General features: G+C 42.7%; 1 protein-coding gene across 4 annotated transcripts in view; it reads left to right on the forward strand.

Annotated features, from left to right (window-relative positions):
* Window positions 1-16,597, forward strand: part of pvrl2l (PVR cell adhesion molecule related 2 like) — a 364,045-nt gene that overhangs the window by 199,021 nt on the left and 148,427 nt on the right. For all 4 annotated transcript variants that reach the window (XM_028597615.1, XM_028597616.1, XM_028597617.1 and 1 more), the window contains 3 exons: window positions 3,928-4,221; window positions 7,678-7,795; window positions 8,338-8,486. In XM_028597615.1, the coding sequence (XP_028453416.1) occupies window positions 3,928-4,221; window positions 7,678-7,795; window positions 8,338-8,486 (561 nt within the window). The remainder of the gene's footprint in view (window positions 1-3,927; window positions 4,222-7,677; window positions 7,796-8,337; window positions 8,487-16,597) is intronic.

Consider the following 16,597-nt stretch of genomic DNA (forward strand, 5'->3'; position numbering starts at 1 on the left):
TTCGTTTGGGACAAATTCAAAACACAGGGACATGTGTTGATGGATGACATTGACATACAGGGGTGGTGTATGAAAATATCAGTAAGCAGCATGTCAAAGGTTACTCAAAAGTTAGACTTTTGATCGATCAAATAGAAACAGCTACAGGCAAGCTTGCGGCTCTGTGAGGCTCTGCATAACAATGGTAACATGCTGTCACTGACAAATATGTTTACAGAGTCGATCATCTTAGTTTACCATGCTATCATTTGGTAATTAGCACAAAAAAAAGTGCAGCTGGGGCTGATGGGAATGTCATTATTTCTGCAGGTATTTGGTCATAAACCAAAGTATTGGATATAACACAATTTTGACCTGATGAAGGGGCTTGATCAACAGTCAGGGAACCATGAATGTCTTTACAGAATTTCATGGCAAGTTATCCATTAATTGTTGAGATTTGAGATGGACTTCATCAGCCTCCACAATCTGTACAGATTGCTTCAAACGGTTTCAAGAGCTGCACACTTTCAACACAACCCAGATATGACAAAGTTCTGGGTCAACTTGTGTTGATTTAAGCAAGTAAATGGGTCAATTATGGCAATGGTAAGAGGGTTTTGGTCCACAAATGGCTTGTCTCTAACCAGCCACATTTAAGATATGTGCAGCATTTGCATACTAGGCCATGTGCAACAAACCACTTGTAATCTGGTTTGGAAGCTGGGTCTTCAAAAAGGCTAGAGTGTGGCTGATAGGGGGTGTAAGAAAAATTTGATACACTTGAGTATTGCAATATTTTATTTTGCAATACTGTATCGATTTTCAAATTGACAATATAATTTTTTTTATAAGACAGTGGTTCACGTTTATGTTGTGTTTAAACCCCCTACCGCTAGATGGCTATGCTGAGACGCACCACTAGTGTCCTTGCCTAACAGTGCCTAGCAGTGCCTGACATTTTGCTAGAAGCTAACAATGTAGCTATGGCTGAACTTTGGCCTACTTTAGCATATAAAAATAGCTCACTAAGAACCTGTGAAACACAATCCCAAACTGTCAGTTTGATTTTCTGTGTACTGAATTGTTTACCTAAAGTAAACTTCTTTGACTTTTATGAACATAGTGTCTTTTTTAAATATTAGTTTCTCTAAAATTATACTTTAAAAACATCCCAATATGTCGCCTTACGCACAGTATCGAAATATATTGCAATATATTGAATCATGACCCATGTATTGTGATACTTATCGTATCGCCAGATTCTTGCCAATACACACCCCTAGTGGCTGAGATCTGGCCCAGCTCTGCACAATATCAAGGTTAAGTCGGTACCCTTGCAGCCAGATTGCAATGTCTTCTTCACTGTTATTGCATGGCAGAAGATCGGCCAAAAGTAAGTAATAATGTGGGTCAGTCCTGGGCTTCACTAATGAGCTTTCTGGGTGGTTTCAACACAATCTCTCTTTCGATGACAGATGTCAGCTGTCGTGCGTGAATGCCACCTCAATTCAGCAACAGCCGGCTTCACACTCACTTACAAATCTTCGCGCTTGGCAGATATGATCCAACTTGTTTATGATTCAAACTGGCAATCTTCCAGTCACAGGCCTTGATCTGTAACTGTTTGCCAAGGCGAAGAGAAAGACTTAGAAAGTCTTAGAGAAAGCTTAGGTTCAAGTTAGGACAAGCATCTGCGTTGCTTAAAGGTCCTGAGAAACCATACAAGCTACTGAAGGAAGGCAAACAAATGCAAGTGTGAGTTTGGGAAAGTTGATAACTAGAATCCTTCCGTTATAAAAACCCCAATCCTTGGCTAAACGCTTAAAACGTAAGCATGTGGTGAATATAACTTTTACAGAAATGTGTTCACCTTTTAAGCTCTCTAAGTGCTGGGTATCATAAACTAAACACACCTCATGCAGTTAACAGTGTTTGGAAACATTACTGTAATGCTTTTTTCCTGTCTCCCTGCCAGTCTCTGGCATTCGGCCTATTGATAATATGACAGGGTTGGTGGAGGCGGGGGGGGGGGGTTTACAGTGTTGATTCAGCTCAGTTAGCATAGCTTCCTGCTTGCATTCTAATTACTTTGTACTCAGAATGCCTCAAACTGATGTGATGAATAGCAGCCAGCCCAATTGGATGCAATGTCACGAAACACATCAGGGATGGATAACTCCCGACTTGTTAAAAGTTGCAGATTACTCCAAAGCCCTTTCTGGCATGACTCTGCTTTACTCTCTTCTCGTTTCTGCATGGTCAATCTCTCTTTCTGTTTATGTCCATTTCAACTCCTCTGTCGTCCTCGCTGTCACGTCTGAACTCTCACCTGACTTATGTTGTTCATCTCAGTGTCTTCACCGGCTCTTTGGTTCTTCTCCTGTCCTAAGATATCTTCAGGTTTCAGAAAGACGACATGTCGTTTTTGTTATTGCTACCTGGATTTTAATTTGATATAATATATGATACAACTGACCCAATCACCCACTATCTACAAATAAACTATAAATTGACCTAAAGAAATAATTATAGGAAATGAAACGACCAAGTGACCGCACAGCGGTATCGATGTTGGTTCCTGCTGTCCAGGCTAGCATGCTCAGTTGCTTAAGGGCTTATTCAGGCGGCCTGCTAACATTTGTCCCTGTGAGCATATCTATGATTTTTGATTCTTGTGTAAATTTGTGTGACAAAGGCTTTAAAAATAAAACCTCCAATGGATACATTAAAAGTCAAAACAGTGTTTCCTACACGAAAAAAACATGTTACACTGTTGAGGGTAATGCTAGTAGGCTAATGATATACCTAGCTTTTTTTAGGTCTGTTTTGTTGGTTGGTGGTATATTTTTCTTATATCATAAATAATACAGCACAGCACTATGTCGATATATTTGCAGTCCAAAATGAATAGAAATTGAAACTTTGTAAGCCTGAGCGATGGCTTCTTCAACGAAAGAACTGACCATTTTCAGTAGCCTCAATAAACCAGCAGGCAATGCACTGGCAAAGAAAATGTGTTTTCAATAATTGCCTGAATTTTTCTTGAAGTAAAGTCTTTCAATCCCATTACGTCCATTACTGTCCCTGTACACAGCCGCATGCAACAGATTGAAAGGCATTTTGTCACAACGTGAGTGGGTATTACAGGGAAAAAGTAAATTGCACCACTTGACATCTCAAAATAATGGAATTCACTGACATTTACAGATTGATTTATTGAAAGTGTGTCCACGTTTTGGATCTTTCCTTTAAAAAAAAAAAGGAAGGACATTTTCATGGAACATTAACCACTTTATAGAACAAGTCCAGTTTGATTTAACAGAGCTAATGTGACGGGAGAAGGAAGAGCCGTGTTTTGCATATCACTGTGAAGCCTCGTAACGGTTGGAATGTTTGATGGTTCACTTCAATTGGGGGACAACACGCAAAAAAATCTACGATGACGAAGCTCACTCAAGACCTATTGGTTTGCAATATTTTCATACATTTGCAATTTATGAGCTTTGTTTTGGAATTACTTCAACAGCGTGTTCCAGCTGTCATTAAATCATGTAAAAACATATGTTAACTGGATTCAAAAATTGCAATGCTCCATAATTTGGATACTGTAAGACTCAAGGATCTAGCTGTACTTATTATTTCTGTCTTTGGGATGTTGTTGAGTGGCCTAGGGTCACACCAGAGGACCTACCCCCCTCAGAGTTTCATTTCAGCCACAGTAGGATGCCACAGTGTACAGTATATGCACAACAAACTGATTGAACTTCCTCCTCCTCTGCGGTCTCCCTGCCCTCCTTCCTCTTCTCCTCCTCTGCCTCACGTCTGATGTCTTTTCCTTTTCACTACCCTTTCTTTTTTCATCTCTCTCCTGCTGCTTTCTCTTATCTCTGTAACTCTGTTTTCTTTGTCTGACTTTTATTTTTTTCTTTCGTTCTCTGTCCCTAGCCAAGCCTAAGAACTCAGCCAACGTTGTGACCGTCCAGGCCGGGACCAAGTCCGTGGTGGTGGCCCAATGCGAGGCGGCGGAAGGCAAACCGGCAGCCACCATCAAGTGGCTGCCGTCGGTCGGAGGCAACCACTCAACCAGCACCACGAACGGGCCGGACGGCACGGTGACGGTGCGCAGCGAGTATCGGCTGGTTCCCACGCCGGCAGATAACGGCAGGGAAGTGACCTGCATCGTTGACCAGAGGACCCAGCAGCAGCCGTGGGTTTACCCTGTTAAGCTCTCGGTGGAATGTAAGGAAGACACACATGCACACTTTAATACTTTAACTTGTGTTCACATAATGATGTCTTCTCGAACATGGTCTCACATTGCCAGACCTTCCTACACAGCGCTGCGGAGGAGGGTCTCGCTAGTCTACACAGCATTCCGGGATGGGAGAAAAACGGGCTCCGGTTTAATGGCGTTTCTTTAAAACCAATCACAATCGGACGCAGCAACGGTGCCTCTGTAAAATAGCCTCGGGAAGGAACTTGTTTTGGTGAAAAAGTTATTTTAGTCGTGCAACAGAAAACTCAGATTCGACTGATAGTCTAGCAAGCTGTGGAGGAAGTTACTGTAGTCCTGATGAATCGACCGGAGGTTAGAATGCCAACACCAAGAAAGTTGAAGGTAAAGGACATCCGGCCGTAAATGAGGGACATCCGGCGGCACCGGAACTATCCTGTAAATGGAACAGTGTCGATATAGACTATCTTGAACATAAATAAAGCATACTACAATGTGCCATGGGTCCAAGTAAGAATACAAATAACTCGGCTGGATCCAACTGCCAACACCTTTAGACATAGATCAGTGCCTTGCCAGGGCCTGTAGGCCTTCACTTTGGCAGACACCTGCAGACCCTTCACCACTAATCTATTAACATTACACAGACAGCCAAATATAAAAACAATCAGCCCACATTTATATCAAAGCTGTGAGACCGTAATGATGAAGAGATGATACTTTAATGTTAGTGTGCAGCACTTTCTCCCTCCCTCTCTCTAAAACACTTCCAAGTCACTTCTCTCATGATCTAAATAACAAAAAACATCTGGTCTATTTGCTGTAACATCTGAGAACACATTTTCAGTTTTGCATAGTTTAAAAACTGTGGGTGTAAAACAGGAATACAAATAAACCCTATTCTTCATTTGTTGTAAAAGTCAATGTTTCTATAATGCATGGTTGTGTTAAGGTCCCAGTGCATACAGTATGTAACAACTAGTGCAGAGAGTCTGATTGCAATTTGAATGTACATGGTAATGGAGGACAAATGTCCTCTCTCTGTCTTCATGTACATTGCATTTGATTTATTATTGGGGCAGGTCATTATGCAATTGGCTGCCGGGACGTTTTGTGAGGAAACCACCCCCGAAAACCTTTACTTTAACCTATATTATGCTTACCACATTAACCCTTGTCCCATTAACGAATAACTAATACATATGTTAATAAACAAATTATGTGGCATACATACATTATAGTCAACCTACCATTATGACTTTTCATCTACCTTTCATTTTTGTTATTGTCATCCTTCACCGATTAGTCATACAACCTCATCCTTCAAGGTCTGTGTGTTTTCCACCATCTCTCCTTAGTTGTTATTTTTTAAGCAGATTGTGACAAATGAATCCAGAATTTTCTCATTGCATACAATTTAAGGACAGACCACCCATTTTCCACCTGAGCCCAAATTTTAACAACAGCTCTTTAAAGGAAATTGCACAAAATGTTGGCGCTCGAGTAGTATAGAAAACTACTAATGCTCATGTTTATATACACATACACACGCGCACGCGCACACACACACACACACACACACACACACACACACACACACACACACACACACACACACACACACTGTTTTCATGTAATCCATTAATTTTCATAGGATTAAAATATTAGAGCGGTTCAGCGTGGCTTCACAAAGATTTAGGGATGCTGACAGCATCGTTGAGCTGTAAGACAAACATGTTTGTACTTATAAATACACTCACTTCTTAGTCTCTAAACCTAACTTAAACCTAATTCTCACTTTAAAACCAACCCATAATCAAGGTGAAGAACAGCAAAAATGTCTTCTCTCTGATACTTGGTCCTCACAAAGATAGAAGTGCCGGAGCACACACACTTAGACACTGCGACTCTTCAGTGTATATGTGTTAGTTTAGTGATGGTGTGAGGGATCATGTCTCCTGTCTGCTGTGCAACTCGGATCAGCTTTTATAGGTCAACGCTCTCTAGGAGAACCACACACACACACACACGCACACACATCACACCACACACTTACCCTCCCACACACTGTCCTGTCCTCACACTCCTCTCTCTCTCCCTCTCTGTTTTGCCCTTCTCAGAGAGAGAGATTGACAGAGAGCTAAGCTTTTCTGTTCTGTGGGTTTTAACTTCATACACACATCACTTTGGTTTGCCTTCACTGTAAAATAAGATTCTTATGAGAGTGACGCTAACTGATTTTCTCATCCTCCCAGTGTGAGTGTGCCTTAAATGCAGGAAGAAAAGCTCTTTAAGGTAGTGTTTTTTTTTTTTTTTTTTTTAACTAAGGATACAGCACAGCTTTCTCACATCACCATACACACAGGGCATACCATCCCTTTTCTGTCTTGCATGGAGGTTTTGTTTGTGATGCAACTTTTTGACACAGATAATAAAACAATAAGAGATTCATGAAGACAGCCTGATGGCATTGTGTTTATGATTAATCCTCTAACCCCCTCTGACGAAAAGACGCTTGTGGCTTTGACCCAAAGGTCATTATGAACCGCACAAATTGGTGCAATGAGTCAAGTAAATATATATGTATAAGTACGTATGTCTGCTGATCCTTAAAAACGGTTAAACCGTCTTTTAAAATGTAGGTTCATAAAGTGGCTTTATGTTCTAAGTTTCAAGTCCAAGGCCCTGAAGGCAACAGGATTTAGGAAGTACCATAAACGAATAACATCAATGATGCTATTCTTTTAACCTATTCTTTAGCCAGATGGATTGATTCGCATTTGCTCGGCTTATCCATGTGGGAACTTTCCGTTTGAGAACTTTTGGGAAGGGGCAGAAATACTGGTTAGCTGATTGGATGAACCATCTGTCTATCACCTATGTTGGTGATAGACGGGCCAATCAACCAATCAGATCCACGAAGCGTATGAAAATACAACCACAACCCCGCCCCTGCTGCTGCAGGCAAAGCATAGCTTGTTAGCTCAGCATGCAAGCAACATGTCGGTAAAGGAAATTTGCCGTTTGTGTAACGAGAATTTAGGAATAAAAGTCACCATTTCAGGTTCCCGGTCCATATTCCAAAAGAAGGATCCAAGAGAAAAAAAGCATTAGCGAGCGGCTAACAGAATTAGGGCTACTGCTGTCTGAAAATACTGGTTAGCTGATTGGATAAACCATCTGTCTATCACCACCTAACCCACCTCAAAACCAACGCTGATTGGCCCGGTCGTTTGGCTAAAAGTAATTTATGAAGTCATGAAAATCATCTATGATTCATAAAGCGAGCTCCCCCTTAGCTCCAGGAGAGAAAAACAAGACATTGGCATCGGACACGGTGCGCTGTGTTGTGGGGCGGGTCTGTGAACTCTGAGCAAACCTGAGCAGAAAATCTGAAAAAAAAACATTACGAATCTCAGTTAAGTAAATCAACTCTCTCTCTCTTTCTCTCTGTCTTTCAGTCCCCCCCTCTGTGTCCATAGAGGGCTACGACAACAACTGGTACGTCGGCCGTTCGGGCGCCGCGCTGGTCTGCATGGCTAACGGCAACCCTCCGCCCACCATTGTCACCTGGACCGCGTAAGAATCCCACCCCGTCCGTCTGTACATGTTGATGCGTCTCCCTCCACCTCCCTCGGAGAGAGTGACAGAGTTTCTAATTGTTGCTGTAATGGCGACAGAAGCCTTCCTCTTTAAGGATCATTTCTTAGTGATTTTTGATAGGGAAACACACACTGTTCTTTTTGCTCACATCAGTGCTGTCTTTGAATGTAACAGTTATTAACCGTCTCTTTATTCTTTCCTTGTTTTTCATGTCTCTATCTTTCCCCCCCATCTTTCTCCCTTTCTTCTTTTTCTCTCCTCACCTCCTCTCCCTCTCTCTTATCGATTTGTCTTTTTGATATTATTTTGTTTCATCTCATTTGTCCAATGACTCAAAACATATGGTCTCCTCACTGCTTTTTCCTCCCTCTGTCCTATTTCTTAACTATTCCTCTTCCTCTGTTATCCCTCATTTTTCCTGTCCTTTTCTTTCTCCCCATCCATCCTCTTCACCACTTTAACCCCCCCTGTATTCCTTCCTTCCTTCCTTCCTGTCCCTCCTGCTACCTTCTCCCCAGGGCGTCTGGTGCTCTGCCAGACTCGGTGGAGGTGAGCGGCAACAAGTTGATGGTGAGGAAGGTGGACGACGCCGTCAACACCACTTTCATCTGCGAGGTCAAGAACAAGCACGGGGCCAGCAAACTCCAGATCACCACCATCGTCATCGGTGAGTCCGTAAAACTAAACGCAACACACACACACACACGCACATACGTGCTGCACGTGTGTGGAAGTGTGCACAACACAGATGCACACAACATAGACTACAGTACAGTACAGATGCATGTATATTTTATATTGCAAATATGATGAACACAGCACAGGTGACACGGCACAACATCCCATCAGACACAATGGGACAATTTTCTCAAATACACACACACACACAGACACACATACACACACTGAGAATCACACCAGCTGGTTCTACTACCATACATTATCCTGTGCACAGGTGTACGTGCACAGGTACAGTCTGTTGTGTGCGTCTTGACACGTCCACACTCAAACACTCAGACGTTTGCATTCACATACAGGCCACATCCCTCCTCAGACATGCAGATACACTTGCACACATGCATGCACAGAAACCTATATCTCTTTCTCTCTCACACACACACATACACACACACACACACACACACACACATGCTGGGATCAGAGCTGATCTGAGAGCTGCAGGGATGCTGGTCTCTCTCAATCTTCACATTGGATTTTTCTCCGTCTCTTCCTCCTTGCTGGCCGGCTTTCAGCAAAGCGCGGCAGAGGCTTTTGATTGACCTTTCCCCACAGCAGGGCCAAATTGCAGGACAAGGGCCAACTCCAAATGTTTATAACTTTAGATCGAAAACCACTCTCTCGAAACTGGGATCTATACGGCCAAGCTGCGACTGGGAAACTGTAGCTCTGCTGGACGTAAATCAAATGTGAATGGTGGTTTATGAGTGTGAGAGTAGGCCCTCGTTGCAGCGTTCTGGCCCTGTAGTGGACACGAGACTGTTGGGATTGTTGAAGGGTTTTTAAATTCTTCCAAGGGGTTCAAGTTGGTGTGAGCCAGTTTGCCCAGGTTTGTTTTTCTTTCTTTTTCCTCCTTTGTTTTCCCTTCTTTGGATCCACTATTTTCTTTCATAGCAACTAACACCTCCTAAGCACGAGTTTCTTCTTTTACGTTTTTTCTCTCCCCTTCGGTCTGGTACGAGTATGACAGTTGTGTCTGCATGCACTCTTGATCATTCTGCTGGGTCTTTTGACATTTGATAGTCAAATACATTTGATGATTCGGCTGCTGTTGCCGCAGTGTTCGGTCTGTTTTTTTTTTTTTTTTTTGTCTTTCCCTTTGACGCTTTCACACATTGATCCGACACACACACACACACACACACACACACACACACACACACACACACACACACACACACACTTGCACTCGCAAGCACAGACACAAACCCAGGAACATGTGCGCATGCAGCAGGTAGGCCTCGAAACCTGTAAGAGTGTACTTTTTTTAATCACTGTGTGTGTGTGTGTGTGTGTGTGTGTGTGTGTGTTCCCACTGTGTTGCACTCCCCACTGCCTGCTTTAATGGTCAAAACGCTTTCGTTCTTTCTTCTATGTACAACTCTTTTTTTTTTTTTTTTTTATGTGGAATTAATTGGAATAACCACCATTGCTGAGATTACAATGAAAAAAACAAAAACAAAAAAAAACTTCTACTCTTTTGCCAAAAGACAGCGAGAAAGCTACATTTAGAAAATCCGTGGGAAATCGGAGCTGGAGATTTGAATGGTCTCCTTTGAGAACAAAGATGCTTTGTAGCCAGGCAGTGTGTTGGGAGGGATGTGTGGGAGGTTCAGAAGTGGCTAAGCTGCTACTGTTCTCGCTGGAAGCGTAGCAATGTGACTGACTCAAAGTATCAGGGAGGGTACACTCCCTTCTAGCACACATACACACGTACATAAGCCTAACAACCTGAAATCCTTTGCAGACACATGTAACATCTTCACACATTGCTCGCAAAGTACACACTCATACTTTGAGCACTTGAGTTTGGCACACAGCATTTTTTTTTCTACCTTTCCAAGTACCTGAGATCAAGCCCAGACATTGTCATCCGTCCTCCTCTGTGCTAGATGTGTCCTTGGTGTTCCACCACAGTCAAATAACTGGATGGGTATAAAGTAAGTTAGTGAGTTAATCTCCCAGTTTAACACGTTTACTTATAGTGTGAGTGCCAGGACTTGAAGCTGGCGATGTGTGGGCTGACAGAGCGCTTTGCTGAGTGAACAAACAAGCAGCTTTTCTATACTGTTTTTTTTTAATTGTTTTTTGCGTTTTAGCTGACACGCTCATCCAAAGTGACTTCCCACGAGTACATTGTGGAATCGCTGTAATTGCTCAAGGACACTTTGACACAACTTGACTGATAAGAGTGACTTCAACGGGCTGTTGTAGTGAGTCAAAGCTGTGACCTGTATTTGTACATGGCAGCCTCGTCACCTAACCTGCCACCTGTTTGTTATTGGTAGAAATCCTCACTCTGTGCCTCTGTGCTGCTTTTAAATGCAAAATTGTTATTTCAGCATTAATGTGATTCTTTAAAATATCAGCTTGACAAATCCTAGCTTTTGCTATTGATACATTTGCATGTCTGATTCAAGTCGATGTCAAAAGGGGGAAGGGAAACTGTTATTTTAGGCTGTTAGACAAGCTTATCATTTCATTTGAGGAATATTTATTTATGTATATTTACAGGTGAGCTTTGAACTTCAAACCGTCAAACCCACACTCAAAAGCCTTAACGCTTTAGTGCGTAACTTTTTTATATTAATGAACGTCCCTTACATTCAAGCCATTCCCAAATGAGTTGCTAAAAGGCTAATTAAGACCATCAGCTCCACACAACTCTCTCTGGATTTCTCAGTAGGCTATGGCTATGTTCAGAAGATTTTCGCATCCGGTGACTTTCATGCAAAGAAACTTGAGTGAAGATAATTACCTCTTCTGAAGAATCCAACATGTTTTTTTAATCCTCCGTGTCCTCCTTGGCTACAAGCAACGGAGTAGAGGAGGGGTGGGGGTGGTGGGCGATCACGGAAGGCTTGTATCGTGTGGATGCGCCCACAGTTTTGTTGTCATTACTTAGAATTCCTCATGGGCGAGACAGAAACTACGCACTATAGCTTTAACCACTACACCATTGGGTCAGATATGTAGCCCAATAATACAACCTTAGACTATGAATGCTATGCTAGGAGGAATTGCACAGTGAATTGTACATGTACATCTTAACCACTACACCATAGAGTCATAGTCCTTTGAAGATGTGAATACCTACTAGCATCAAAGTTGTACATACATATTCCACCTTAACAACACACCTTAAAACATGGCTGTCCGATAACTATAACTACACACATTAACGTTTCAGGTGTGATGTGGGTTAGATGTGACGTAGTCATTGTTGCTGCCATTCCATCTCTGCTGCCTGCCTCCATGTTATGTCTTGTATATGCTTTCATTGTGACCTCTTTGACCATTCTCCTTTCTCTTGTCTCCTTTGTATTGTCTTCATTGCATGGACTGCTTTAATGCCTTTGCGATCATCTGTGCTTGCTTGCTTGTTTGTGTGCCACTTGTTTGGAGGTCTTAATCCTTTTTGCTTAGGCCTGCTGTCATTATAGATGTAATGTAATTTATTTTAATTAGTTAACCATTGTATTTTAGGATGCCTATTGTCAGCTGGCCAGGGACTACAGCTGGAAATTAGCCGTAGAGGCTAAAGCTGCTTCTTTTACTCTACAGTGAATTAAGAGGGACTGTCCACGACATTGTAAACTAATAAACTAAACTAGCATCGCAAACGGACAGTGAATAAACTCCTAATTGTGGCAACAGCCGGTGAATCATGACCTATAATGAGAGCTTTCCTGAAAATGAATTGGGCCACCAGCTCACTCCCCCCGGGCCAGTCATCAGAACCCCAGCCCGATGACTATTTAGAATATTCTTCTTTTGCTTCGGCCCAAGTCTGAAGGCAGCCCACCAGGGGAACTCCCAACACTCCAGATGGCCAGTCTGCCACTGGCAGTGAATCACAAAACAACTACATCATTAGATTCACCTTTCTAAAACGTAATTATAGACACGACTCATTCTGCAACATGTCAGTTACTAATTAAAGCACACACCAGCAGTTAAACCACTGAACCCACTGAACAAATTAATCATATACCTGTCTGTCTGTCTGTCTGTCTGTCTGTCTACGAAGTTCTTTAAATCTCTAACAGAAAGTGAACGTTTTTATAATTTGAAGGAAACCAAATGAAATTGTGCAAATAAGCTATTAAACTAAACTCTAGCAATCAAATTGCTGAACCTACTTAACATTTGGAATAGTTTATTATTATCATGATCAGCATGCAGGGGCGTTTATAGGACTTCAGGACCTTCGGGGCTTAGCCCGGACCCATTAAAACAAACTAAATGTAATGCACGCGGAGCAGATCACAAAAAAACAGCTTGTTAATAGCCAGTGTATGTTCATTTCAGCCGCCCAGTTTGATGATGTTAGTTAGATGGCACATACATTTGGCCTAATCACAGCTGGTCAGGCAAACGTTTTGTTTCCAGATTTGTGGGGCTACACATGATGTGGGGGGTGTGGGGGTCCTCACCCAGAACATTCACTTAATTGCCTGAATTCTGGTGAACTTTTCTGCACCTATTTCTACCTTTTTCTGCATCAATTTATGCTGGAAATTTCTTTATTTATGTAAAGGGAAACATAGGTGACAAATCAAAATATAAAAACATAACGAAATATAATGCGATAAGGCTCTCAGGCATTCTGTATTTCCTTTCAAATATTTATTCTCCTGTAGATTAACTTTTCTCATTTAATGTTATCTCTGCTGAGTCAACACACATCTAGGCCTAATTTACTCTTCCCTCCTCTTTTGCGTTTTTTGTTGATGGTGTAACCTCTTTAAATGTGCATGTGGCACTTAAATAATGTGAATGATACATTAATTTAATTTTGATCAATTAATAAACCCCTGGACTGTAATATTTCAGACGTGTTTCAGCTTATACTCAAAACATTCTGCACATTAGAAATATAACTCATCCCATCTGTGTTCTCTGGCTTTGGAGGAGTTTTGATATTTTGAGAAAAAATAAAGTTATCATATTACGTATAGTATGAAGTCACAATATTTCCAGAAATAATCCACCTGCACCATAGTCAGCTGTACATTACGTGATTGCTCTGCTGATACGGTAGATCTCAGACCTTCTGACAGACACACAGAGCCCTGTTTGAGACTCTGGTCTCTGAATGTTTAGGGAAGTGGCTGAACGCTGCTTCACATCGGAGGTGGAAAGCCCAAACTACGGCAAAGCTACATAGAGTGCGACACATCTGCCGCAGCATGCCCACAGCACAGCGCGTCCATTATGATTACCTAAAGCTTCACAGACCACGGAAGCCCGCGGCTCATCTCTATTTTTACAGCGAGAGTGGACACAAAGCGACGCACGGGTCTGCTTCAGAGCTCTGTGTGTTTGAGCCTGAACCATAGACCGTAAACGTCACGTCACGGAAACTTCAAACAAAATGTAGCAATATGATTACACACCTAAACCTTTGTGTTACCTACACACACACATATGACAGCATAGCACAGTAAATGCTGTTTACCTTAATAACATGTTTGAGGCAACAAGTACATGGTGCGTCCTTTCTTCTTCCTTTAATCGAACCAGCTCCGTTCCTCACTCCAAAATCGTCAATTAAAAATCCTCTGTAGACAAAATGAAACTGTAACTGTTATATCGTCTCGTGTTTGACTATACACCACTAACCTTGGTGAACCTGTATTGCATTTCCCACAGCTGGTTCACAATAAAGGCCTCCCCGTGGTCCAATAATGAAATCTTCTTGGTGCTTGGAGTTTAACACAACAAGACATTTTGAGATGGTGCTTGTTCTCTAGTCACCTGCAGTACCATGCATGTATTGGGCCAATTAGTTCAACACAAGACACAGCTTTGGCCTGAGCTGACCTTTTTACAGAGTAGGCTGATAATATCAATATTATCTTCTCCTGTGAGGTTGCAGACAAAATGCCTAATAATTAGCATGGCTCTGTATGCCACGTTGCAGCTAAACCATGCTATACCGAGAATTTGAGATTAGTTTGTTGTGACTGTAGTTGATTCAGTGATGGAGTACCCATGATTCGACTTGGACTCGTTCCGACTAATGACTTGGACTAGGACTCAAGGATTCATGAAGTCGGACTCGGGCATTCATAAAAGAGGACTCAGAAGTTTGATGAAGTTTCTGACTACTTTTATGTGTAATAGGCAGTGATGGCGTACTTGAGTCTGACTCGAGTCACTATTCCTTGGACTCATGACTCGACTCTGACTCAAACTCAGGTATCGAGTCTTTTTGGTGAAATGGACTTGGACTAGGACTCGAACACTGGGGACTCGAGACTTGACTCGTACTCGACAGTTGGTGACTTGACTACAACAATGTTGATTACAGCTTTATTTTTTTATTTTGGAGTGCAGTCACAGTAGCGTGGAAGATATCATCATCATAGAAACTATTTCACTGACTCAAACATGGCTTGACGTCTTACCTTAACACAGTGCCTTCGGTAAAAACCCAAACCATACCATGTCTTTGGATCACAGTGATCCTGCTTTTGTTCATTTAACATCTGTGTTTCCTGGAGGAAAAAACCATCACAAGTAAACCACTTTTCATTAACTGTAGTGATAGAATCCAGCTCTCAGCATGAGATCTAAACTGCGTGGAAGGTTCCGGCTCTTAATAATGTAACAGTTAATACCCCGGCACTTTGTGTACACGGGCCCAGCACACCCCGCTAATGTCCCTGCTGAGAACTTTTAACAGCTCCTCTCTGTTCTGTTAAATGGTAGATGAAAGCACAGTGCTGTCTGGCTTTTCTGCTGCTGTCAAGCAGCTATCACGTGACGTGATTTCCCTTCAGCTTCCACCAGGGCCACGACTTAAAGGAGGAAAAGATGTGGGGTTGTGTGAGGAAGAAAGGAAGGGGTGAAGAGAGGTGAGACAGGAGGAAGAAGAGACTGAAGTGGAGAGGTAGTGGACTTTGAGGCATTTTGGGACGCACACAGACACACACACACACACACAGACACACACACAGACAGACACACACAGAGAGACACACATCTACACACAGTCTTTCTCTCTCATGCTCCCTGGGCTCTTAGGAGTAAACGCTTCTGTAAGACAGCTTGAGAATTTTTTCTAAAGTGTTTTGCTGACAAGAGTGAAATGTGTACAGCAGCCCCCTTAGCCCCTACACACACACACACACACACACACACACACACACACACACACACACACCACACTCACAACTTCCATCCGTTCACATGCACATGATGCCAGCTATGCATGGCTTGCTTGGTTGCCACGGTGCCAGCTGGATCTACCCAGCACAGAGTGCAGAGAGAGAGAGAGAGAAAAAAAGAGAGAGAGAGAGAGAGAGAGAGAGAGAGAGGGATGTTGGCAGAAGTAAACTAGAGTAGAGGATGGGAGTGGATTTGAGGTGGGGTGGCCAGCAGAAAAAAAAGATTGCAGAAGGGCTGAAAACTGAGATAAAGGCAAGTGTTGGGGGATGGAGAGGGTGAAAAAAATGGATGGAGATGGAGAGGCACAAACAGAGGTAGCAGCTGGAGGAGAGCATCAGGAAGGTCCTCTTAAAAACTCTCATGACTTCTGGTCCAGTTTGAAAGAGCAAACTGACCTCCGCTGTCCTCTACCCCTCCACTCATCACTCTATTCCCCCCCTTCCCCCCCCCTCCCCCCATACATCCAGCACTTTCATGGGGAGTCCAGCTGGCACTGGGCTGGGGGCTGTTGTTGTCGTTCAAATACATACACACTCACCCACACACACACACACACACACACGTACACAGTCACATCTGAGGGGACCAGTGGAGAAGCATTTCCTGGATTGCCTGCGGCAAGCGAGATAGCTGGCCAGCGGAAAGGCACATATTCACTTTGCAGATACACACACACACACACACACACACACATACACATGCATATACACAATGTTACACGCAGTGTTTCACACATGCACACATGAACAAATTGGACCATGCAGCTTTGTGCATAAAATAATCAGATGATGTAGTCATTGGGGGGAAAACTGCACTGACTCTCTCGGACATAAACCCTGAGCCAACCCCTGCACAGGCTTAATG

The sequence above is a fragment of the Perca flavescens genome, chromosome 14, assembly GCF_004354835.1.
Source record: "Perca flavescens isolate YP-PL-M2 chromosome 14, PFLA_1.0, whole genome shotgun sequence".
In the NCBI taxonomy this organism is placed as follows: Eukaryota; Metazoa; Chordata; class Actinopteri; order Perciformes; family Percidae; genus Perca; species Perca flavescens.